Raw genomic sequence first — 27,153 nt, 5'->3', positions numbered from 1 at the left:
ATATTCTATTTGCCGAGTGTTAGAATTCTGACACTCGGCAAAGTATTCATTTGCCGAGTGTTATATAGTGGCACTCGGCAAAGTACAAAAAAAAAATTCTTCTTCTGCCCTCGAAACTTTTTTGTCTGTACTTATAATACAAGATGCCTAATTAAAATTAACCCACCACTGCCATTAAAAAAATAATCTAAAATACTCATCGTTGAGTGTTCATCTTGACCAAGTTATAGCTTAGCCGGATATGGGACACCAGAGTCGCAACTAGCAGGAGCAGTAGTCCATGACGGCTGAGTTGGCCCGGAAGACTAATAAATAGTGTTGTTATCAGGCTTGAAGACGGTAATCACATGTAGTTGAGAGACGGGCGACTGGGCGAAGTAACATGTTGAGCAAGACGATCGAGAGTTCGAGACAGCGTGCGGCGGCAGCGATACAAGATATGATAACGAAGATGGAAAAAATCACAAATCCTTTATTAAGCAAGCGTTCAGAGGTGCGCTGTAACGTCCCGCCACCCCGAGGCCAGGCCCGCTCACATCTGGCTAATTTCTAGGACATAGACTGCCCTCACAGACCAACACCGGTCTTTTCTGCACACTTTGTCCTCACTCGTGCGCACCCGGGAAGAACTTCCCGGTCGGTCACCCATTCCCAAATTTCTCCAAGCCAAGCACGCTTAACCTCGGAGTTCTTTGGAGATCAGCTTCCAGAAAAGAAGTTGCAACTTGTTGGTATGAGTATCCTATTAATCTTATTATGGCATGGGTCGGGATGTCACATGCGTAATACACGGTGGAGAAGTTCTGCAAAAGAGAATCAAGTGAGATAAAAAGTCATTTTCTATTTTCCCAATCTCTATTGCTAACACACTTGCTTCATTATGTATATTCGGTCTCAAGACATATAAATAATCATGCTAACAGAAAATAAATAAAAAATATTGACCACTATAATTATGATAATATTAGCTATAAATATTGCTATGCCTAACGAAAATAACTAATCATTGCTGTTATGAAAACATTAATAAAAAATACCTTTAGCTACCTTCTTTGCAAAGATACCTCAAGTTATGTATAAATTATCAACTTATATTATTGATTAAAAAATAAATCCAGCAAAAGTTATTTAGTTAGAATAGGAACAAGTTAAAAGAAATGAGAGATCGGCCAATGGAGATAGTAATAGAGCCCTAACAAAAAAAACTTATGACAATATATCTACATTTAAATTACTTTTAAGAACTAGACATAGAGTGCGATACTAAAACAACAACATAAAGGAAAAGTATAAATTTTATAATAATAATAATAATGATACCAATATATATAAACATTTAGATTCTCGATACTAGCCGCGCAAATGCGTGGGCCATCTCACTAGTTAAAAAAAGGTGTGAAACTTGTGACGTAAATACTATCATTGTGATGGGACTTATTCTGAAAAACATCTCCCCAAAAGATGATGTACGGTGAACTGCATTATTCAACCAAAGCGTAGGAAAAGTTGTGATGCTGGATTAGCGATAGAAAGCATACGACCTGTTCTGTTATATGAACAGACCAGCCAATCTGTACCTAAACAGTACCCGCGGACCGTCTAGTCCAGAGGGGCGGACCGTCCGCCGTACAAGCTCGGGATGTGTTCCAAAAACGACTCGGTTCTGTGTGGAATTTTGAATTGAATTGCGGATCGTACGAGTGTGGATAGCAGATTGTCTGCCATACAAATTCTGGGGACGTGTTTTGGGGCAGAGGCTCAGTGTTGGAGGCCACGACTCGCGTACTGTCCGACTGTAGGTTGCGGACCATCCGCTCGTTGACCGAGGGTCACCAGTGAGGTCACTGGTGGAGGCTGTAGTAACGGTTTCGAGTGCGGTTTGTTTCTCTGGATTCCTAAGGACATCAAGAACTTGTTTTGGCTAGTAGATTTGACATGCATGGAGTCTACAAAGATCTAGGTCATCAATGGAGAGATGCCATGAATGAGCTAGGGATCTTGGATGAGGGCACAAGAGTGAAAGGGAACAGTGAGAGGAGCTCACAGCGATGAGTAGAGCACAAGCGAAGGGCCACTTGTTGGAGTAGAGCGGTGTGAGTGTAGATCGAGTCGAGTTCATACTTCAAAGCTTGGGGAAGATAAAGGAGAAGCTTGGGGATGGCCTTCTCCTAGGTCTTCGGCAAGGAAGAGATGGTCGAGATGGTGCTGAAGCTCGTCAGCATCGTCCTTGATTGGTCTTCCGTCAAACTCCGATGAGGATGTGGTGGATTTGGTAGGTTTGGATGGGTTTCTCCTCCATGGCTTGGTTGAGGAAGAGCAAAGGGAAGGAACATGAGTGTTCACTGTGAGGTAGAGCAGCAGGAAGGGGAGGAGAGGCACTGGTTGGGGTGGAGGTCAGACGGGGCATGGACGCGTGGTGGTGATACATGGCACAACTTTTGTACAGAGGCAACACGCGCACAAGAGCTTCTCGCGGACAGTCCGGAGAACAAAATGACGTAACATGGGTGTTGCGTACACAAAGTCTTCTCTTTGCTCCAATCTTCAAAACTGATCTTTCAAGCCTCCAAAAATCACACCAATTTTTGTGTTTATACTAGAAGTCCACCCTATTTTCTTGGAATTGTTAGAAAAGCTTGTGTAGGTTTGAAATGAAAATTCTTCCCGGAATGCTATTTTTAGGTTTTCAGCTAAGTTTTTGTTTGGCTTTAAGATGGTTTTCTAAAATCCGGGAAAAATCACCTAAATTCAAGGTTTTCAAAGTAGTATTTTATCAAAAGAGCTCCCAACATAAGTCATATAATGAAAATGCAAGTTGTTTCTCAAAGCATGAGTTCCAAATGCATCAACAATTCAAAATTAAATTCATATGCATTCAAGTCAAGCAAAAAAATTTTATGAATGCAAACAAGAATGCCCATTATGCAAGGCTTAACATGATACATACATTTGGGTCGTTACACTCGCCATCCGTGTCAAATCATGGTCACATTACAATACAAAAGATGATCAACAACTAATTCCTGCACTAATTCAAGTCTAGTCTTGTTTATGCCAAACTTTCTCAAGTATAGGAGCATGTCAAAGTGTTGTTAATTACCTTATTTTGAGTCTAATAAAGAAGTGCATGCGGCCGGCTAAGTGAGTAGTTCCAAACTTCCAATCAGTCACTCACGAATAAAATGTTCACTTTATTTATTTCTGAATCAAAACATGCAAATTAATTGTACAGTTTCTAACTTCAACAGCTAGTACTTTGTAGCGTGTAGCACCATGGTCTCAACAGTGAATCCCGGTCCAAAGCCCACCATCATCCCCCACTCTGCAGCCTCATTACCTTCCTCATCCATTCGCCGGCGCAGCTCTTCGAGCACGAATATCACCGTTGCGGATAGCATGTTCCCGTAGTCTTTCACCACAGTTCGGCTTGCCGCTAGCTTCTTGGCCTCCAGCCCGAGAGCCGACTCAACGCGGTCCAGAATCCCGCGGCTGCCCGGATGGAGTGCCCAGAAGAGGTCGTTCCACTTACACTCAACGCCATTAAGGGCGAGCGCCCCAGACGCATCAAGCAGGCAGCGCTCGAGATTCTGCGCGACAAACTTCGGCAGGTTGAAGGAGATGTCGATGTCGATCCCGACTTCCCCGAGCCGCACGTTGAGCTGCTTCTCCGACCCAGGTATCACGGCCTGCGAGGCGGACACAATCTCGAAGAGCGGGCGCTCGGCGGGTTGCACGGCGTCGGCGCCGACGATGACAGCGCCCGCGCCGTCGCCGAACAACGCCTGCGGAATGAGGGTGCCGAAGTTATCGCCTTCGTGTGGGGCCCGAAAGGTGGTGATGGTGAGCTCGACGCAGACCACGAGCACGCGCGCGCCGCGGTTGTTCTCGGCATGGTCCTTGGCCAGGCGAAGGGCGGCGCAGCCGGCTGAGCAGCCGTTGAGCTGGAGCACGGTCCGGCAGACGTCGGGGCGGAGGCCGAGGAGCGTGGCCAGCCCGAGGTCCGCACCCGGTGAGCGGGCTTCGGAGTTGGTGCTTACGATGAGGTGGGTGATGTCGGTGGCCGGGCGGCCCCATCTCGCGATGGCCTTGGCGGCGGCCGACGCGGCGAGCTCTGGAGCAGCCTTGGCGACGACGTGGAGCCGCGAGTCCAGAGCCGAGGACGTCCCCTGAAGCAAGCCCGGGTGGGAGTTGAGCACTTGCTCCGTGTGGTGAAAGAAGCGTTTCTCCAGCCCCGCGATCCGACCTAATTAATAATAGTTCAATTAGTTGAAGAATGATCGCCGTTAATGTATCACTCGATCAAATTTGCAAATTTTCCAGAGTTCTAAACAATCAAACTTTGCAAAGAAAAAGACCTGCGATTTGGAAGAAAATAACAGAGTAATAACAAGTAGCTAGTACGTATTGACAAACTTACATAGTTTCTTGAATGTATCTTTGAGGTCCGTGAGGTGCTCCTTGTTTGTGACACGAAAATAGTAATCGGGGAACTCCTCCTGAGACACGCAGTTGGCTGGATTTGCGGTGCCAATACTGAGCATAGCTGCTGGGCCATCAGAACGCTGCGCACGCCGGATCTCACGTACTGTGGTTGCCATCGTCTCTAACTATGGGAGTATTGTAGTTGTAGAAGGCAACGGTAGGTATTGAGGGAGGACTGATTGTGAGCATAGGTGGAGATGGGTGGTGGACTATATATAGTGTCAGGAGACACATGCTTCGTTGGTGTACCTTAACGATGATGATTGATGCGATTTTATTCCAAAAATCTTGTCCCCACAATATGATGCAGTGTGAACTATTGATTTCAATAAAAGCATAGCGAAATTCGTTAACAAAATAAAAGAGGTTGTCAAGAAGTGAATTTATTTTCCTTTTGGCGTTGCAAAACTTTGGAAACATCCCCTTAGATTAATTCATTACTAGATTCACTTTGAGGAGGCAAATATTGTCAAAATTAAAGGTCATATATCATACCATCTAATTTTTCGTAGGTTTGTAGGATGGTAACTTGATACATATTTGTTGTTCTTTAAACAAACTGCGAGTCTATCTCACATGAGTTTAAACGTAGAAATAATTTATCATAGATATTTCTCATATTTTCCGTATATATTCATCATAGACTTTTTACTAAACAAAGTACAGACACAGGAATTAACAAACACGCAGGCACACTTTCCCCATGAATACACAGACACAACCCTACCGCTATCATGCTGTGTTTAGTTTGTTTGGCGTAAATTTTTTGAAAGAGAATCTTGCTATTTGGAGTACTAAATAAAATCTATTTATAAAACTTTTTGTACGGATGGGTTGTAAATCACGAGATGAATTTAATGAGCCTAATTAATCTATAATTAGTGAATAGTTATTGTAGCATGACTGTTGCAAATCATGAATTAAGTAGACTCATTAGATTCGTCTCGCGATTTATAACTCATTTGTGTAAAAAGTTTCGTAATCAGATTTTATTTAATACTCCATGCATTTGTCCAAATATTCGATGTGACGGGTTTTAGGGTAAATTTTTTGGATCTAAACACGGCCTAGTGCAGCTATTAGATATGCAGTGCCATTATTAATTGCTCTGTAACATGCACATGCAGTGAAGCGTATTCGCGGGCTGTGTCTGTGTGTAATATAATGTTCACTTACAAACTTTGTCTGTTAGACTTTGGTAAGTAATTGAAGTACTGCAAATTAAACCCAGTTGTGTCTGCCCACTTGAACCGTATTTGTTGGATCTGCACAAGTATCAATGGTACCGATCGAGTTGGGTGGCGGCTAAGGTCTCAAGTAAAAATGCCAACGAATTTGGCACGGTCAGTACGTCATGCGTTCAACTAATTTGGCAAGTTGTGCAAGTTGCTTTTGATTGACAACGGCTCAACACATGGTCGATCGGTTGGTGATTTGTTTCATTCATAGTCACGCACATGCATCATGAGGATGCACTGTACCTACGGGGTGTTTCCTGGTGTCTTCCGTTGGTGTACTAATAGGAGCTTGGTCAAAGTATTGTTACACACCTTGCACGGAGAGGTGCATGCATCTGGCCAACTTTGTCCCCTCCACGCACGTACTACACATGCAACAAATAATTATTCAATGAGACCAAGCATCGATCGTCCAGTCTTCCCTAGCTAGTCTTCATCCAATAATTTTTGGCTAATTATTCAATATATATACTAATCAGTCAACTAAATTGGATGTAAATGATGATCGAACTTCTTCTATAAATGCCCAACACGGCCACAAGCAGCAACCCCACAAGCTAGCCTACAACACGTACAGCACAACAAAGAGGTGCAAACACATACAGATACTGAGAATCAAAACATCACCACGCACTATGCATGCAAGCAAGAACTTTGTGGAGGATGCTGTCGCTGAAGTCGACTTTGACTTCTCCCCATTCCTAAAACGGTACAAGGATGGCCGAATCGAGCGGTTGCTGAGGAGTCCTCCCTTGCCTGCGTCGGAGAACCCGAGAGCCAACCGCGGGGTGGCAACGAGAGATGTGGTCATCGACCACAGCACCGGTGTGTCGGCACGGCTGTTCCTCCCCTCCCGGGCCGCCAAGGCTGCCGGCAGCAAGAGACTCCCCCTCGTGGTGTACATCCACGGCGGCTCCTTCTGCACGGAGAGCGCCTTCTGCCGGACCTACCACGGCTACGCCACCTCCCTTGCTGCGAGCGCCGGGGCGCTCGTAGTCTCGGTGGAGTACCGCCTCGCGCCGGAGCACCCCATACCTACGGCCTACGACGACGCATGGTCTGCGCTCAAGTGGGTGGCATCCTTCGCTGACCCCTGGCTCGCCGACTATGCAGATCCCGCGCGCATGTTCCTTGCCGGCGACAGTGCAGGCGGGAACATCGCCTACCACACAGCGGTACGGGCCAGCCAAGACGACGGATTGGAATTGGGCGTCGACATCGAGGGGATGGCCATCGTGCACCCCTACTTCTGGGGAGCCGAGCGGCTGCCTTCCGAGGAGGTCTGGGATGGCGCAGCGGTGTTTCCAGTGTACGGGGTGGACTGGCTCTGGCCGTTCGTGACCGCGGGCCAGGCCAGCAACGATGACCCTCGGCTCAACCCTCCTGAGGAGGAGATCGCGTCGCTGACGTGCCGGCGGGTCCTCGTGGCCGTGGCCGAGAAGGACACCCTGCGGGAACGCGGGTGCCGCCTCCTCGACCGCTTCAGCGACTACAACGCGCGCACTGCCACCGGCGGCGAGGCAACGCTGGTGGAGTCGGAGGGCGAGGACCACGGCTTCCACCTCTACAGCCCACTGCGCGCCACCAGCAGGAGGCTCATGGAGAACATCGTGCGCTTCATCAACCAGCCTCCAAAGCCTATGATACTAGGTGTCCCTCGCCGGCCGTTTATGGACGTATTTGACTATGGGATGAACATGAAACGTCGTTGCAGTGACTCGACGACGACGACCTGCAGCATGGCGTATGCAACGTCAAAAATTGGAGGACCCAAGAAAAACTACGGGCTCTTTTCGGGCGCCGTGTGGCCTACTAACAAGCAGGCCTACAAGGGGCCAGCAGCAGCAGCCGCCTTCGCCGGAACTCGTCATCTTATCAAGAACATGTGGTAATAATAGCTATAGGGGCTGTCGTCTTCACCAAAATGTGATGTGGATCGTGTTGTGTTGTATAATCTCTCATCATTAACTAATATAGATGTACTATTGGACACATTTTAACACATGTTACCCCTTAGCACGAGAAACGTATGTAGTTTTATACATTCAGACAAAACACAACCTTGTGAACCTTTGAAAATTTCATTAGCTAATTTTCTTTGTGTCCTTTTTTCTTTTTTATTTATTTACTCTCCTTTAAGTATAGACCATATACAGCTAGGCACTCTACTGTTCCGATTGCCCTAGGCCCCTAGTAGAAGATGGTCATCTCCAGCACAGAGATAGATTAATCACTACTTATCCCAAATTAGTATGGTAGAACCTGGGCAGTTCAAAAATCCATCAAGCTGAGTTAATTTGCTAACGTTGGTATCTTGCAGGGCTGATGCATTGAAATGTTCAGCATTGAAATTTCGTGTAAGCCACCAACCACCATGCATGCTCAGCTGTAGACCTTCGCCGACCTCTCTGCACGGGTGTGGACGTGTCGTCGTCTTTGACATCGACAGCCCTCAGGTCGTCGGGTGGCACGACCTGGACGAGCTATGTTGACCGCCAGAGGCACTGGAGCGAGCCCTTGGTCCACGCCTCGATTCAAATTATATATTGGTTCCGTTTGGTGCCAATCAAGTGCAGGCCCAGGAAGTAGTATAAGAAAAAATTGACAGCTCAAAGTACATATTATTAGTAGCGCATAATTGAGTACCGATTGTACATATATTGTTCATAATTTGACATTGTTCACCATATAGATAATAGAAATATCCGAAGTAAATAGTGGATAAAATTCGAAAGCACAAATAGTGAGAGAGAAAAGGCCCGAGTGGGCTGTTTTTGGGGCTGTTTGTCCCATTTCGAGAAATAATGTGGGCTGGGTGATATTTTTCCAATTTTTTCAATATATATACATGTATATGATGGACTATATATATTTGATTTTTTTAAACAAAATTATTGATATTCCTTGAATACCCTTGAATACCATGTGCGCCCGCCCCTGGTGCCAATCTTTATCACGTGTAGGAGCCGGCTTTTGCATTATTGTATTGTAGTAGCCTTCCTCTAATAATATTTTTTGGCGCAGCAGCCTGAGGGTACGTATAGCGCCTATAGTAGTAGAATCAAAATTACAATAACTAGCTAGTTCATGTACTAATCCAAGTCTTGTCTTTGGTTTGGTGCCAATCTTTATCACGTATATATAGGAGCAGGTCAAAGTGTTGCTAGCTTGTTTGGAGGAGTACATGTGCATGCGTCAGACCAACTTTTTTTTTCTTGGCTTTTAATTTCCCCCTGCACGTGCGTATGCATGCAACAATTATGCAATGAGGCCAATCACCGATCGTCCCAAGCCTTGGTCAAATGTTTGGCTATATATACTGCTAGTCATTAGTCAACTAAATTGGTCAAAGACTATCTCATGCAACGAGCAGGTGTAAATGATGATCGAACTATTTTATATTCGTTATTAAGGCGTGGAACTTGTATCGCATAAAAAAGGCGCTGGGCTTGTATCACATCCATTATCTTATTATTTGGCCAACAAAAAGAGCCTCCACATTCACTCTCAAGGCATAAAAATTCTCACGTTAATAAAAAAAAGAAATAAAATTACACACCACTGCCATTACGATAAAATTTGCCCAAAATACCCTTATGCCTAATTAAAATTAACCCACCACTGCCATTAAAAAAATAATCTAAAATACTCATCGTTGAGTGTTCATCTTGACCAAGTTATAGCTTAGCCGGATATGGGACACCAGAGTCGCAACTAGCAGGAGCAGTAGTCCATGACGGCTGAGTTGGCCCGGAAGACTAATAAATAGTGTTGTTATCAGGCTTGAAGACGGTAATCACATGTAGTTGAGAGACGGGCGACTGGGCGAAGTAACATGTTGAGCAAGACGATCGAGAGTTCGAGACAGCGTGCGGCGGCAGCGATACAAGATATGATAACGAAGATGGAAAAAATCACAAATCCTTTATTAAGCAAGCGTTCAGAGGTGCGCTCTAACGTCCCGCCACCCCGAGGCCAGGCCCGCTTACATCTGGCTAATTTCTAGGACATAGACTGCCCTCACAGACCAACACCGGTCTTTTCTGCACACTTTGTCCTCACTCGTGCGCACCCGGGAAGAACTTCCCGGTCGGTCACCCATCCCCAAATTTCTCCAAGCCAAGCACGCTTAACCTCGGAGTTCTTTGAAAATAGTAATCGGGGAACTCCTCCTGAGACACGCAGTTGGCTGGATTTGCGGTGCCAATACTGAGCATAGCTGCTGGGCCATCAGAACGCTGCGCACGCCGGATCTCACGTACTGTGGTTGCCATCGTCTCTAACTATGGGAGTATTGTAGTTGTAGAAGGCAACGGTAGGTATTGATGGAGGACTGATTGTGAGCATAGGTGGAGATGGGTGGTGGACTATATATAGTGTCAGGAGACACATGCTTCGTTGGTGTACCTCAACGATGATGACACATTAGCACCTATACTAATTCAAGTCTTGTCATTTGTTAGGGGCCGCACTTTGTCACGTAAGGGAGCTTGGTCAAAGTATTGTTACACCTTGTAGGGAAGTGGAGGCATCTGGCCAACTTTGTCCCCACCACGCACGTGCTACACACGCAACAACTAATTATTCAATGAGACCAAGCAAGTCTTCCCTGTCTAGTCTTCACATCCAAGAATTTTCGTCTCATTATTCAAAGTCAAGTAAATCGGTCAAGCCTATCTCTTGCAACGAGCAGGTGTAAATGATGAACGAACTACTTCTGTAGCCATTAATGTGTGGATTGATGCGATTTTGTCTTGTCCCCACAATATGATGCAGTGTGAACTATTGATTTCAATAAAAGCATAGGGAAACTCGTCACCAAAATATATAAGAGGTTGTAAATAAAGAGGTGAATTCATTTTCCTTTTGGCATTTTCCTTGCAAAACTTTGGAAAACTAAAAAGGGTGGTTATCTTTAATTGGTATCTAAAAAACTCCCTCTTTATAGAAATGGACCATCGATAGAAATGGATTTACACTACCAGAGACCACATTGTTGCTGAGTGTCAACGGGTTTGGCGAGCGCAGTATCTCGCGCACTCGGCAAACAAGCAATATACCGTGTGTAATAAAAAAGACACTCGGCAAAATAAAAACACTCGGCAAATATCCTATTTGCCGAGTGCACCACAGAAGGCACACGGCAAAACTGTATTTTGCCGAGTGTTGACCGCCGGGCACTCTGCAAAGATGGCACGTGCCCCCCATGTGACCCCTGCCGCGCTCGATGCCGTAACGGAGATTAGCTTTGCCGTGAGCCTGCTGTGGAGCACTCGGCAAATATTCTATTTGCCGAGTGTTAGAATTCTGACACTCGGCAAAGTATTCATTTGCCGAGTGTTATATAGTGGCACTCGGCAAAGTACAAAAAAAAAATTCTTCTTCTGCCCTCGAAACTTTTTTGTCTGTACTTATAATACAAGATGTACTACATATTGAAATTTGGTATTATTCTCAATAAGTTTGGTATATGTTGTTAATTTGGTTCCTTAAAATGATATTTTAGATAATTCAATTTGGAGCCGCAAGAGATTCGAAGAATGTAGTATAATGCATGAAAAAGTTATATTCATGTTGTTTAGTCCAATTTGAGACATTATCTAGTAATTGAAAGGAAAATTCGAACTTGTTAATCAAGGAACGAGTTAGAATGAGGTGTGCCCGAGTAGGTTTTAAATTCTAAAAAAATGAAAAGTGTTCAGAAATCTATAAAATTTGTCATCATATCATGATATTATACGGGGAGTCTGTGAAAAAAATTTGACAAGGATTTGCAAAAGTTGTCAGTTATGTTACTTACGAAACGAAGCATCTCCAAAGAAGTTTCATAGAAGTGAGAAGGATTCTTTGAGCTTTTGAGTCAGAGTAATTTTCGAATTGGATTCACTTCATAATTTTTTTTATAGACAGTACTCATGATGGATTGTCTAATGTTAAATTTTGGTTTTTGTTTTAATCCATTTGATAATTTTTTCGCAACTATAGTATTTAAATCCGTGTAAATTGATTTTGAACTAATAGTGCATGAAATAATGCAATTTTTTTCGTTGAAGCCTGTTAATTTTTTTGTATACACAGTATACAGCATAAATTGGTTGACGTTAAATTTTGATTATTTTTCGGATTCATTTCGTAATTTTTAATTTTTTTGGAAATATATAGAAGTAGTTCCTATATGAATTGAAATTTAGCTAATAGTGATTGAAATAATGGAAGGATTTTCATTGTAGCATCAAGTAAGAATTGTTGGTTGAATTTGGTAATGAAATTTTGAATTATATTTAAATAAATTTGCGAAATCAAATTTTGAATTGAAAGGAACTGAATTGTAATTGGAAAACAGAAAATACTTTGTCGAGTGCCCTGGTATAGCACTCGGCAAACACATCCTATGCCGAGTGCCAGATCCTGTCACTCGGAAAGTCCCCTCCCCCAGCACTTATCCGTTGGCACCGCACAGTCACACACTCACACCACCCACACACACACGCCATGCCGCCCTGCCACATCTGCACGCTTCGCCGCCGCACCGCCGCCGCCGCACTGCTGCCGTGCTGCCCCGCCTCCGCGCCCCGCCTGCGAAGCGCCGCGCCGCCGCCGGCCCCCTCCACAGCGCCGGCGCTCTCCCTGCGCGGCGGCGGCCAACCTTCGCCGTCGGCCATGCCGGACCTGCGGGCCGGGCGCCGCGCTGCCGCTGGACCCCTCCGCAGCCTTGCGCCGCAGGCCAGGCCGCGCCGCCGCGCCGCAGGAGCTTCCGGGCGCGCCCCACGGGCTGGAGCTTCCTGCCGTGCGGGCCCCGCACCAACGTCCATGCCAGAGCTGCCACGCCGCCGGACCCGCTGGTTCCACCGGTGGCCTCCCTCCGCTGCGCCGCTGCAGCGCCTCCTCGCCGCGGAGTCGCAGGTTCGCCTCCAACCCGACGCCCCTGCACCTTTTTTTTCTTTATTATCTGTTGATTAATTAGTGAATTGGCATATAAACTGTATCTAGTTAGTTTCAGGAAAAAAAAGAAATTAGTTAAATTATATGAATGCAAGCAGTAGTAGCGATGCAGGGTTACGTTTGAGTTCACCTCACAGTAACAAGCATTGTGTTTAGGTTCGTGCAAATACGTCGTTGAGGGAGGTTGATTCACCGTCCTCGACTCGTTCAGTGCATGATTTCTTTTCTTGACATTATTTTGACACCACTTTTTCTTTTGTTGACAAGGGAGGTTGATTCACCGTCCTTGACTCCTTCACTTCGCCGCACGCCGTCGTCTAGCAGCACCGGTCGTCGAGCCTGTAGGTGAGCACGTGTAGAAGACTCTGTTTTCGTATTCTGTTCATAGTTAATGTAACCCGGTTAGGCCTCTCCCATTCGAAACAGATACGGTTCGAAATATGCAGATCTTTGCATATCTATGGCGGTATCTATTTCGAATTGTCCACGTTATTTGGACAGCCCGAGGATGCGTAGATGGGGTTAGTTTCCATGGTCCACTCCCATCCGAGACAGAGTCTTGGCACCATCTCCCCGTTGTTCTCCGGATACATAATCTCCCTTGCGGGACGTGTATCTCGAGAACAGCGGGGAGGTATTGTCGAAATTCTGTCTCGGATAGGAGGGGATCATGGAAACTGACCACATCTACGCATCCTCGGGTGGGATTAGGACATATCTTGACCTATTAGAATGTAGGGACAACGTGCAGTTGCATTTAATTTTGTTAGTACTTGCTGCCATTATAGAGTATGGATAACCGTCAGTGGATGTACACGGGACGGCAAAGTAAGAGTGTTGTCACCATGGAATGGATTGAAAAGACCAACAATTTCTTGGAAACCGCATGGGGTCAGGCTGAAGGAGTGAGTGTCATGTGGTGTCCCTGCAGCCGTTATGCAAACAACAAATGGAAAATAAAGACGGTTATGGGCCAACATCTTTTCAATTATGGATTTATGCCAAACTATACTCGGTGAACCTTGCATGGTGAAGGCCATCGTATGAGGGACAAGGTGTTGAGGCAACGAATCGAAGATTGTGATGCTGATGGTGGGGTTGGAGACATGTTACATGACTATCACGAGGCACATTTCGGTGAAGGACCGCAGGAGGAGGAGCCAGAGGCAACCGCAAAGGCGTATTATGAGATGTTGGAGGCGGCACAGAAACCACTTCATGGCCAACACAAAGGTGTCTCAACTGGACGGCATTGGACGTCTAATGGCCTTAAAGTCTCAGTTCAGCCTGAAGTCAAGACGTCTTCGACAGTATGTTGACCGTTTTTGGAAGCATGCTTCCGGAACATCACATTCTACCAAAGACAATGTCTTAGGCTCAGAAAATCCTTGGTGCACTTAAGATGCCATATGAGAAGATACATTCTTGTCCGAATGGGTGCGTCTTATTTAGAAAAGAGTACGAGGCTGACGCTTCCTGTCCAAAGTGCAAAGCCTCTAGGTTCCTGGAGGTTGACTCCGGTGATGGTCAGCCTAAGAGGCAGCTCACAATCCACCTGAAAATCGTTCAGTACCTTCCGTTCAAACCGAGGATCCAATGACTGTACATGACCGAGGAATCCGTGCAACAGATGACATGGCACAAAAACGGTGTTCGATATAACCCTAACAAGATGGTGCATCCTTCCGATGGTGAATCATGGAAAATTTTTGATGCGATTCATCATGAGAAAGCTAGAGAAGCTCGTAATGTACGTGTTGTGCTTGCAACAGATGGGTTCAATCCTTATGGAATGGTGGCCGCTTCGTACTCATGTTGGCCCATGTTCATTATCCCTCTGAATCCCCCCCCCCGGGTCCTATTTCAATGACAGAACATATTCATGTCATTGATTATTCCAGAGCACCCGGGGAATAAAATGAGTGTTTACATGGAGCCTTTGATCGATGATTTGGTCAAGGCATGGGAAGAAGGGGTTTGGACCTACGACCGAGCGACAAAGACAAACTTCAAAATGTATGTCTGGTACCACTACTCCCTGCATGACCTCCCAGCGTATGGGATATTTTGTGGCTGGTGTACTCAAAGAAAGTTCCCATGCCCAACATGTAAGGCAGCTCTGAAGTTCATTTAGTTGAGGAAAGGGGGTAAGTATTCGTCGTTCGACAAACATCGACAATTCCTCCATACTGACCATCCGTTTAGGCAAGACATTAGGAGCTTCACAAAAGGTGTCGTAGTTACAGATTCCGCACTGCATATAATGACGGGTGCAGCGGTTCATGCTCAGATAGATGCTCTCCGAGAAAATTCCGAAGGTGGTTTTGTGGGATATGGTGAGGAACACGCCTGGACTCAGAAGTCGGGCTTGTGGAGGCTCCCCTATATTGATGACCTCCTCCTTCCACACAACATTTATGTGATGCACACAGAAAAAAATTGGGGTGAGTGTTGACGCTCACTAACGATCATTTCTAGGCGTCAACTTGATCAGAAAATCATGAGAGTTTGCATTTGTTACACGCAGTCTTATCCAATAAAGTCCCTAAACCACACTTTACCTTTTAGAATATGCAAGTTGTGTTTTCAAGCTAATATGCAGGTTACAAGCACACTTTGGCCCGACATAAAATCACAGAAATTATTACACTACTCCAATGCCCCCCATCACCGCCGGTTCGTAATGAGTACCACCAACAGTTTGGGAGGCGTTGGATTTATGTCGTTGGTGATGAGAGGGGCTATCACCGCCGGTTCTAGAACTGCGGTGATGGGAGGGGCTATCACCGCCGGTTCTTGTAGAACCGGCGGTGATGACTATTTTCCCAGTAAAAAAAATATATTCGGATATCAATATTACAACATTTGTATAGCATATACAATATATAATTATTGCAGCAGAATTGAACCATAAGATATTATACATTGAAATCAAATGAGAGAGTTCATACATCATAATAAAAAATATAGAGTCCACGCATCAAGATTAAGAACATCTAGTCCATACACCAAATATGTTACAATGCTTGACAAGAACGATGCAATCTATGCATTACACCTAGATTATGCTGTACTCAGATCCTGGCTTCACCACATAGTACGCAAGCCATCCGACTAGTTCTTCTTGAAGTGCTACTAGCTCACCCATGAGCAATTCACCTGAATCCAACTCAGTGTTCTGAAAAAAAATGACACAACAACAAGATATTAGACAAGATAGATAATTCAAGACACAAAAACATATATCAATTAACCATTTCATACAAACCATTTCGGCGCTTCTGCAATCGCCGGTGTAGCAGTGCATGTAATGCATTATATAGAACCCACAGTGATCGTTGCCCGGAGGCTGCTTGAGGATGTATTTAGCCTCTTCTATAGTGAAGTCTCCCCAAAAAGGTCTATGGATTTTGCTTTTCTTACGGTACTTAGCGAAGGCCCTATATATGAGCGAAATTATGAAAGAGAAATTGCATGAATAAGATACATGACATTCAAATATCGTATAAATTCACTTGCTTTACTTGTTGAGGACATCAATGACGGGCTGGATTAGTGATAATGGCCTCTTTCGTGAGTCAGAAACCTTGATTCGACTATCGCTAAGGCTGATATCGAGTAGGACATGATGATAACTGTATATAAGACACGACAAAGCAAATTAATAATAACCGTGGTGAGAATAACTTTGATATGGAATTAAAAAACAAACTTACAAGCAATTGTATGAAAGAAGTATGGATCTTTTATCCTGCATGGAGAGGAAAGCTTTGTACAAGTAGTCAACGGTACTTGGTAAGTGGACTGAGTTTTCATGTACGGTGCTAGGGTCCAAGAAGCCTATATTGTTAATCCCACTCCGTCTACATTTGTGTGACTCCATTCTATAAAAGAATGATGAAAAGTTAAACATGCTAATGAGTGATAAATGACGACAGATGATCAGTAGTTAGGATACTTACATAGTCCACAAGTTCATAATTGAGACGTCGAGAGCAACCTGTTGGTAGAAATGATACAAGTGCTCGAATTCAACCCACGCTCTACCTTCCCCCTTATGAAGATCTTCATCAAGATAACTTGCCCCAAACAGCTTACCTTTTTGCATCTTGTACCAAGAATGCAACTGTCGCATTCTTGTGGGTAGCTTTGGGATTTGTTCTGGGGCCACCAGATCTTTCCCCATTTCAAATTGCCAGGTAAACGGTGGTAGTGGCAATGGTTGTTTCCACCAATCTTCTCCATACTCAATTTGAAGAAGTTCTAACTCTGTCATGTTGTTTTGTTCTAACTCTGCACATATGTTGAACAATTATTTCCTACAATTGACCAATTAGAAGAGCACACATACATGCGACACTGAATTACCTCATCATTTTGGTTGAGGTTTAAGTACTCAGAAGGGCTTCCATCCCCTCCACCCTTACTATTACTACGGGCCCCTCCATCATCATTCTCCGCATTATTCTCAGCTTCAGCTTGTTTCCCACGACGAGACTTGAATCGCGAAAATCGCCCCATTATACCTGCATATGAGTAAAGAAGCATATGGTTTGCTCAAATTATATTCTGATAACCTGGCGAACATAGATTAATGGCGGGCTTCTCTGTGTGCAGCAAGACAGGTAATTGACATTCAGGGGTTCAATCAGCCATTAAGAAAGAAAAGGCAGGCACTGAATCACACAAGTTCAGATTCCAAGCAAATGACTTATCAGTATGCCATTCCGGGTTATTTTCTGCATTTCTTCTTAGTGAACCAGAACAAAAGTACTCGCCTGTACCATATCAAGGTATGCAAGGGTAAACAAATTAAGGGTACTGAATCACACAAGTTCAGATTCCAAGCAAATCATTCTAATTCATTGTTGGGTGAAATCATAAGGAAAAACACTGATAGGATGCAGTGTAAAAGCACCATATCGAACTACTGCAATGCCAGATCATTTCCGGCAAGATTTCAGCACTAATTACCAAACCTAATTAAGTGGCTGCACGTAGGAGAAACAAAATTCGATAGAATAGCTTTTTAGCTTCTGTAAGACAGGTACCTGGTAGGCAATGATCAGGGTGCCCTCCGTGACGGGGCTTCGGGGACCCCTGCATGGATGGCCCGGCGGAGATGGCAGACGCCGCAGGGATGAGGCAAGTGCTGCAGAGCTTCGAGGACGGCAGCCGCTCGCCCCGCTCGTGGGGGATCCGCGCCGGGAGTGCAGCCGCGTGGCGACGCCGTCGAGAGCGGCCGCAGCGGATCTGTCGGCCCCTGCAGGGGCAGGGCCGAGGGACGGGGGCGAGCGCGGTCGCGGCATGGATGGCCTCGGGGACGGCGGCACCGGGATTGGGGCGCGCGGCGCTGGGGCTCGGGGACAGGGCGCCGGTGCTCGGTGACGGCGGCGCGTCTGAAGCCCGGAGCGGGGGACGGCGCAGGGGCGAGGGACGGGCCTCGGGGACGGCGGCGCCGGGGACTGGGGTGCGCGACGCAGGGGATTGGGGATTGGGTGCGCGGCGCCGCATCTGAAGTCAGGACTGAGATTTGTGGCACGGACTAGGGAAAAAAAAGGGAAAACAGGGGCTCCACCGTCGGGCCCAGCCCTCACCCTGCGGTGTTGATGCTCTACACCGCCGGGCCTATCCCCAACCCGGCGGTGTTGAGTGTCTATACCACCGGGTCTATCCCCAACCTGGTGGTGTAGAGGCCGTCACTGCAATCAGCTTCGCATGTCTACTTCATCAAGACAAATATGGCAATACTCCATTCAAGACAAATATGTCTACTTCGCATGTATATAATAGTTCTAATAAGACATATAATTAATAAGTTTTACAACATACGAAGTGGAGGCATATAATTAATAAAAATACTTTAATTCTTTCTAAATATTACATGGTTAAATTAGTACATAAATAGTGAAAATATAGCTTCAATTGACGATGAGGGCCTCGTTATGATCAAGTCGCACGTAAGCTAGTTCTTCTCCCTCTTCCAACACAGGTAGGTCGAGATCGGGTCCAAGTGGAGGCATGTCCTGAAATCCCTTCTCTTCATCCTCGGTCATATTTTCGACACCGACGATCTTCCTTTTCCCTTGCAGCACCACATGTTTTCCCTCATTCGCTAGGACCTTTGCATAGAAGACTTGGACTACATCTTTAGCCCATATGAATGGTTCATCCCTATACCCTATGTTGGTGAGGTCAACGACCGTCATGCCGTACTTGTCCGTGAACACACCCTTAGGAAGCTTGATCCACTGGCACCAAAAAATAGGGATTTTTATTGTTCCGAACTCTAGCTCCCATATCTCTTATATGAACCCATAATATGTATCCAATTGACGATTGTCGTTGTAAACATCGATACGGACACCACTATTTTGGTTGGTGCTTTTCTCATCTTGTTTTCTAGTGTAAAATGTGTATGCATTTATCTCATATCCTTGGAACTTTAGGACCGTACTAGATGGACCGATGGCCAAAAGATCTAGTTGAGCATTGCCGGTATCGACACCTGCTAATTTAAGTCGTAACCAGCTTCCAAACTCCTCTTTATGTTGTTTTGTGAGCCATGCTTCTGACCTACCGTGATATTTACCTTGTAATTCTCTCTTGTGCATTTCAATATAAGGTGAGTCTACAGATGCCTGCTGCAGAACGGTGAAATGTGCCTGATTAAAAGTAGCCAGGTCATCGATACGAACTGATTGCTCACCAATCATACCTCTGCCCCCCAGCCTTCCCTCATGACGAGATACTGGAACTCCAATTCTATTAAGATCCAGGTAGTATGTGCAGAACTCAACTGCCTCCTCTATAGACCATCCATGAACCATGCACCCTTCTGGACGATATCTATTCCGAACATATTTTCTTAGAACACTCATCAACCTCCCGAAAGGAAACATCTGATGCAAGAAGATTGGACCAAGAGCTTTTATCTGGGCAACAAGGTGAGTGATAAGATGCACCGATATATCAAAGAAAGTTGGTGGAAAATGCATCTCGAGCCGAGTAATTGTGTGAATCAGGTCTGCTTGCAGCTTGTCAAGTGTGTTTGGGTCTATGACCTTGTGTGAGATTGCGTTGAAGAATGAGCACAACTTTATGATCGGATCTCTGACCTTCACGGGAAGCACGCCCCTCAGAGCAACTGGGAGCAACTGTGTCATAATGACATGGCAGTCATGGGCCTTCATGCAGCTCATGTTGAAATTTAACTCCTTCATGTTCGCAAGCCTTCTGATGTTTGATGAGTAGCCCGTTGGCACTTTGAGTTCGTGGAAGAAGCTACAAATTTTCCTTTTCTCAATTTTATCCAAGGTCCAAGATGCAACCGGAAGCTTCGTCTTCCCATCATGTTGAGTAATTGGATGCAGCTCACTTCTGACATTCATATCTTGCAGGTCCTGTCGAGTTTCAAGTGAGTCTTTTCCTTTACCTTTCATGGCCATTAATGTTCCGAGCGTGCTCTCGGTAACATTTTTAGTTAGATGCATGCCGTCAAGTGCGTGATGAACAATCAAGTCCTGCCAAAAAGGGAGTCTCCAGAACAAGGATTTTTTTTCCAAAACGAATCAGCTAGAGCGGGTACACTTCCTTTGCCCTTTCCTAGTACAACTCTTAGTTTACTAACCTTCTTGTATATCTCCTTCCCATCTAGAAACTTGGGAGGTAAATGTTCATCCCTTGTACCATCAAAGGATTTCTTGTTCCGGCGATATGGGTGAGCCTTTGGAAGGAACCTACGATGACCCATGTAAAACATTTTGTTGCTATTCTTCAACTATCTTGCATCAGTATCATCCAAACAAACCACACATCCCTTGTAACCCTTCGTTACTTGGCCTGCTAAGCTACCAAGGCCGGGAAGGTCTGTGATTGTTACAAACAACATTGCCTTCAAAGTGAAGTGTTCTCGCTTGTACTCATCCCACACCCTAACACCATTGTTCCACAGCTTCATTAGATCATCCACTAGTGGTTCCAAATACACATCAATATCATTTCCAGGTTGTTTTGTCCCTTAGATTAGTAATGGCATCATGATGTAGGTCCGCTTCATACACAACCAAGGAGGAAGGTTATATATGCAAAGGGTTACAGGCCACATACTGTGTTTGATGCTCACCATGTTAAAAGGACACATCCCATCCGTACTCAAACCGAATCTTATGTTTGCAAACCGATTCTTGTATTTGTAGTTGATAGCTCTCCACTGTGAACCATCTGCAGGGTGTCTGAGATTCCCATCAACGAGTCGATCTTCAGCATGCCACCTCATCAGCTTGGCAGTCTTCGCGTTTGCAAACAACCGTTTCAAACGAGGAATGATATGAAAATACCAGACGACCTTGGCAGGTGGTCGTTTGTTGCGGTCACCTTTCATTGACAATGCCAATTCAGGACATTTGTACCGTGAAGCTGAGCACACTGGACATCCATCCAAGTCTTCATATTTGCCGTGATACAAGATGCAATCCTTAGGGCATGCATGGATCTTTTGTACCTCCAGTCCCATTGGGCAAATCATTTGCTTTACCTGGTATGTGTTTTCAGGCAACCCGTTAGGGCTTGGCAGCAACTTCTGCAATAACCTTAACAAATCATCAAATCCCTTGTCTGACAAATCATTACTAGACTTCATCTCCAATAGCATCAGGTTTGCTTCAAGTTTAGACACGCTGCAACTTGGGTAAAGTGGTGTTCTTGCATCTATCCTCATCTGCTCCAACTTCTTCAGATTCTTTTCATCAAGAAAATCCAGTTCCCTATCACGTATCATCTGGTCTAGTGCATCCACAACATCATCAGCAACTAATGTTTCCTGCATGGTTTCATTTACGCTTTCATGTCCGGTTTCCTCTACTATTTTTGGGTTAGTTGTTTCCTCCACTGTTTCATGCCTGTTCTCATGGACGGAGTGCATTAAGACTTGGGTAGGTTCGTTCTCACCATCCTCACCGTGTTTGTTCCAAACTTGATAGTTGGGCATAAAACCCCTAAACAGCAAATGGAAGCGGATCTGCTCAACATTGCCAAATTGCTTCTGATTTTTGCAATCAATGCACGGACAATACACGTAGCCATCATCTCTAAGGTTTTTGTATGCCTTGGCGGTCCGCACAAACGAGTCAACACCATCGACAAATTCCAAATTTCCAGCCTTCATACCATACATCCATCCTCGATTCATCTATGCACGAAAAACATGTAATAATATCAATTTAATAAAAATATTATCACAATTAAAAAATACCCTCTAAAGTGAAGAAAAAGAGACTCTTGATGATCCATTCATCACAAAATTCACAATCCTAAGATGAATGGTATGAATCTAATGGATTGCTTACCACTAAATTGTTGCATTCAAACAACGAAAAAGAGAAACCCTCATGATGAGCATTCAAGAAAAAAGATACTATCCATGATCAATTCATCAAAAAATGGAAGGTTAATCCTAAGATAAAAGAGCTAGCCACGAATAATGATGAGCCTTGTACAATGGATTGCTAGCTACTAACCTAGCACAAGTTGGTGCACTTACACAACAAAAAAAGGAGCCCCCATGATGACAAATGGTTCTAAAATGGAGAAAAAAGCTCTCCATGATTAATTCATCACGAAATGCAAGTGTAATAAAAAAATGGGTACAAAGGCAATGAGTTGATGACTACTAACCTCAGAACAAGTTGGTAGAGTCAATACATCAAGAATGGCAAGGTTTCATGAGAATTTTGGCAAAATCCGGCCGCAACAATGGAAGAGAAAGGTGTGGCCGTCGGGTTGGAGAAGAAGACTGGTGGGAGGAAGAAGGGGTTGGGGTTTTATACTGTACAGACTCATCACCGCCGGTTGGTAATACGAGCCGGCGGTGATGACCATCATCACCGCCGGCTCGTGTTACCAACCGGCGGTGATGGTCGGCGACATCATCACCGCCGGTTCTTGTAACCAACTGGCGATGATGACTGACATCACCGCCGGTTCCAACGGCCACTACGGCCACCAACTTTGGACCCGGTGGTGATGAGGCATCACCAACGGTTCGGAATGAACCGGCGGTGATAGCCCGTTTGCTATGGCCAGTTCTGTAGTAGTGTTAGAGCACCGATTCAGGCTCAGATGGACCAAAAGTAATGCAAGAACCCAATTCAGACAAGCCAAGACAGGCCAAGACCACCGTGGAGCAGATAAGGAGGCCCAAGATAGCCTGCTAGACGAAGCTGGGGTCGGTTGGCCCACCTGGCAGGTCGACTGACCTACAGGTCAGCCGACCTGGCCCATGGGCCCCACCGCCTCAACTTCACCACGTGTCGCCTCTCCACTGGTTACTGAAGTCGGTTGTAGTAGTCTCACCCTGTGGCTCCCTGCTATAAATACAAGGGGGGTAGAGATTAGAACACACACATACACCACACACATCACATCTCTCCTCTCTTGCATTCCTTGCATAGTCTTTAGGCTTAGTGGAGTTTAGGAGAAGTCTAGGAGTCATCGAGTCGCCGGAGTTGCTCGAGAATTTTGGTATGGGTTCACCTCTAGCTCTCTCTTGTAATATTCGATCGTTTGTAATAGAATTAGACTATTATTACCGATATCTGCTTGAAGTATATTCTGAGTTATCGGGTATATGCTTCTTGTCATGGTTGCGTTATTATTCAATACTTGTATTGTATGATCGCCCTGTGCAGGAGATGGTTAGTCTTTTGTTCTTAGAACTCTATCAACTGCTCCAGTATTCATATGATTGCTCTAGTGTGATGTCTGTCCATCCGGAGGGTAGGGGCTCCGCACGGGACACTAGAGTATCCCTTACTAGTGTAGACATGGTGTCTAGATTAGCTAAGTGTTGCTAGATGTCAACTATACCCACGGTTTGTAGAGGCAGCCGGCAGGTGGTGACAGCCCTGTCCGAGCCCAAGTAATCCACCATGTTCGGTATGGGGGCTAGGAGGTATATAAAGTCGCCGGGGTATACGGGCTCCTCCTATTGCTTCGATAGCGATCTCCCTGTTGTGTAGTTTAATCTCTAACGAGCTAACCAATAAGAAAGTGTAGATATAGTTAGCCTAGCACAGTTGACTCGAGCTCTGACTTCTACCTTGCTCCCAGCTTGAAGCATCTTTTATCTTTCTTTTATCTTTTATTTATCCGAGAGGGTAGTTTGTGTGTGTGTCACACTACCTCCAACCATGTTATTATCTTACCCCTGTTTATGCATGAGAATATCCAATCTAGATAGAGTTCACCAACTAATCTATATATCTTCTCACTCACCGCCTTCCCTGCGGAAATATAAATGACACCCCGGTATACTCCCGGGTAAAATGCTACAGCGGTATTCCGTGCGCTTGCGGATTTATTCGTGGTTCATGAAATACTGCCACCCCAAATTGGCATCTGCGGGCGTCATCGCTGGTGACATTGGTAGGTGCCAACAAGCATTTTGGGCACCGTTGCCGGGCAAGGCACAGTGTGAAATATATAGATAAAGTTGTGAACAAAATCGAAATTGGTATTCGCTTGCTAAACAGGCTAACTTGGCTTTATTTTCTTGTCTTTGTTGATATGAAAACATGGTAGTGTATGACCGGTTTCGACTTGCTGCTAAACTTTCATTCCAATCCAGAGTCACTTTTGAGAAGGAGACGAGTTCGTCTCGTATCACCTCGGAGATCACTCTCGGCAGTCGATCCAGTCATCGCATCGTCGTCAGCTCCTAGAGCTATGGCCCAAAAGACACTCCGTGATTACTCTGCTCCATCTGCTAACCAGGTCCCTACCGGGCCCGAGGTTAACACCGGAGGGGAAAATTTTGAGATCAAGATGGGTCTCATTACGATGGTGCAGGCCAGCCCTTTCTGTGGCAAGGCCAATGAGGATGCCAGTGCTCATCTTCAGCAGTTCCTGGAGCTCTGCAGTACTTTTGTTATCAAGAGTGTATCATAAGATGCAACCCGGCTCCGTCTGTTTCCGTTCTCTCTTTTGGGGTGAGCGAAGCAATGGTTTTATGCTAACAAGGCTGCTGTGGATACTCGGGACAAATGTGCCAAGGCGTTCCTCTTGAAGTTCTTCCCGACGGGCAAAACCAATGCTCTTCGTGGTCGGATTTCGAACTTCCAGCAGGCATCAAATGAGTCAATTCTGGAAGCTTGGGAGAGGCTTCAGGAGTACATTCTGGCGTGTCCGCACCATGGAATGGATAATGGGCTCATTCTACAGAACTTCTACAATGGGTTGACACAGTCATCCCGTGATCATGTGGATGCCGCTGCAGGTGGAGCTTTCTTCTCGCTAACCATTGAAAGAGCTACATCATTGATCGAGAAGATGGTTTCCAACTAAGGTTGGAGCGATGGTCGCCTCCAACCGCGCCAGCGAGGTATGCACTACGTCAAGGAGGCCTACATGCTCGCTATGAAGATTGATCTCATCCTCAGGAAATTTGAGGATTATTCCGAAGATAAGGCTCAGATGCAAAGACTTCAAGCCTTGGAAACTAGCATGAAGTGCGAGGTCTGCGGGATTGTTGGACATTCGGGCGACAATTGCCTAGAAACCCAAGAAGAAGCTCTATTCCTCAATGGTAGCAATGGGTTTCGTCCACAAGGAGGTCAGGGGTGGAATAAACCACGCCCATACTACCAATGAGGTAATGGGAATTCGAATTCTTTCGGTCCTAACTAGCCTACCTTGAGAGATCTTGTCTACGGCCAAGCGAAGATCAATGAGTCCCTTCAAAAGAAGTTGGCCGCTACAGACAAATCTATGGAGACCGTCCATGCCAAGACGGACGGATTCTCCACCGCTATGAAGAACCATTTGAGTTTCAATAAGGCGCTAGAGACTCAATTAGCTGCTGCTACACCTGCTGCTGAACTAGGGAAGATTTCGGAGCAACCCGAGTCAACTCTAGAAAGCGTGAATGTCATCAATGCTATGTGGAAAGAGCCACTTAGCAGGATACCCCTCAGCTATGCAGAGAAGCTCACACGCCCAAGAACAGGTGCGTGGGGCGAGTTAGTAGCCACAATAAGAGAAGATCCCGGAACCCCAGTGATCAGTTGCTCAATCTTTGATTATGACTTTGATCAAGCCCTTTGTGACCTTGGAGCTAGCGTCAACATCATGCCCAAGGTAACTTTCGAGAAACTAGGCTATCCATCAATTTCCCCGACCACTATGTGTGTACAGCTGGCGGATTCCATGATAAGATATCCAGAAGGAGTTGTGAAAAGGTTAATGGTAAAAGTCAAGAATACCTACATATTGGTGGACTTCGTAGTCCTTGATATGGAAGGAGATCTTGGAATTCCGCTCATACTTGGACGACCATTCCTCAAGGATACAAACGCCAGAACTGATGTGGGGATAGGAAGAATTAGCCTCCGTATCATGGGAAAGACCATGAAATTCAAGTTCCAGAACAAAATGGAGGTATTCCTAATTCATGAGGATAGTGAGAAACAAGGGCTATGGGCAGAACCCGGTTGGGATGATCAAGACTATCACCCCCCTTCCAAGCCAGCTTGGGAGGATTGGGAGATTCATTCTCCACCAACCGAGCCAGTGGGAGACGACCAGAAGATCCCTGACTTCATCACCAATATAGTATGGGAAGATCTGGAAATTGTCTATCCTACATCCGAGGATCCTGTTCCTGCGCCACACATGCCATCAAAGAAGACCAAGAAGGCGTGGCGCAAGAAGAACAAGACGTCATCGACCGCTACTACTTCTCCAGGTATGGACGAAATGACCTCAATCTGATCAGGTATTGAGAAAGGTCCTGCTTTTCGGAACCTAAACCAAGAGCTAGCTTGGGGGAGGTTCCCTCCCCTAAGTCAACTGTATCCCTTTATTTGCTTTTAATAAAATTTGATATAAACTTTCAAAAAAACAAAATAAAGATTTACTGCTTTATTTCCTTTTTTTCATGATACGCGGTAAGAATGTTTTAACTCCATATGATAAGTTGAAAGGATGAGTTTTGCTTTGCTCTATCATGTCTGTTGTGTCTAGTTTGAAAATAAGAGTTCTTTTGAGTTTAAATTCGTTGGTTATACAAATGTCTTGTCAATGAACCTGAAAGTTCCGTGGGTTGCATATGCTTGATCCAAGTCTAAGTTGTTGTGAGTTCGGATATGGTAAATAAAGTTGTGCAAGTTTGTTCTAGTGATGCTTGAAGTCTGGAGTTGTTTTTTTTAAAAAAATAAAGAGGCAAATTCCCTAGTGATATGCAATGTCCTACCAGAGCCATATGTCGTATTCCATAAAAAACCTTTATGCATATGCTACTTGATGTTCTGTTGAGTTTTGTCAAATTGTATGACCCTAGTGAGATACTCTTCATGCTTTCTCGATCATAAGCACGTACACGTCCCCTCCATTTGTTATATTCCTACACTGGGATTTGGCATCACCATCCATCCATTCCACATAGTAAATGCTCCATGTCTTGGTGATCTCTCTCGTAGAACATCCCTGAAAAAAA

At 45.2% G+C, this 27,153-nt stretch overlaps 2 protein-coding genes, 1 long non-coding RNA gene and 1 other non-coding gene across 4 annotated transcripts; 1 reads left to right on the top strand and 3 right to left on the bottom strand.

The window, feature by feature from the left end:
* Positions 1 to 3,161: 3,161 nt before the first annotated feature.
* LOC120660982 (bisdemethoxycurcumin synthase-like) lies at positions 3,162 to 4,679 on the bottom strand. Its single transcript, XM_039939655.1, has 2 exons — positions 4,418 to 4,679; positions 3,162 to 4,243 (listed from the first exon to the last, which is right to left on the bottom strand). Exons 1-2 carry the CDS (start codon positions 4,596 to 4,598, stop codon positions 3,249 to 3,251), a joined length of 1,176 nt encoding a protein of 391 aa, XP_039795589.1. The 5' UTR covers positions 4,599 to 4,679; the 3' UTR covers positions 3,162 to 3,248.
* Positions 4,680 to 6,263: 1,584 nt separating this feature from the next.
* Positions 6,264 to 7,724, top strand: LOC120660959 (probable carboxylesterase 5). Its single transcript, XM_039939624.1, has one exon. The coding sequence runs from the start codon at positions 6,356 to 6,358 to the stop codon at positions 7,610 to 7,612; it is 1,257 nt and encodes a 418-aa protein (XP_039795558.1). The 5' UTR covers positions 6,264 to 6,355; the 3' UTR covers positions 7,613 to 7,724.
* An 8,258-nt stretch (positions 7,725 to 15,982) lies between these two features.
* On the bottom strand, positions 15,983 to 16,483 carry LOC120695835. The gene is made up of 3 exons (XR_005683916.1): positions 16,379 to 16,483; positions 16,187 to 16,297; positions 15,983 to 16,102 (listed from the first exon to the last, which is right to left on the bottom strand). It is a non-coding gene; the product is annotated as an uncharacterized LOC120695835 (long non-coding RNA).
* Positions 16,484 to 24,752: 8,269 nt separating this feature from the next.
* Positions 24,753 to 24,859, bottom strand: LOC120696323. Its single transcript, XR_005684100.1, has one exon. It is a non-coding gene; the product is annotated as a small nucleolar RNA R71 (small nucleolar RNA).
* Between the last annotated feature and the right edge of the window lie 2,294 nt (positions 24,860 to 27,153).

Source organism: Panicum virgatum, chromosome 2K, assembly GCF_016808335.1.
Source record: "Panicum virgatum strain AP13 chromosome 2K, P.virgatum_v5, whole genome shotgun sequence".
Classification (NCBI taxonomy): Eukaryota; Viridiplantae; Streptophyta; class Magnoliopsida; order Poales; family Poaceae; genus Panicum; species Panicum virgatum.
This window is presented reverse-complemented; position numbering and strand designations above follow the sequence as displayed.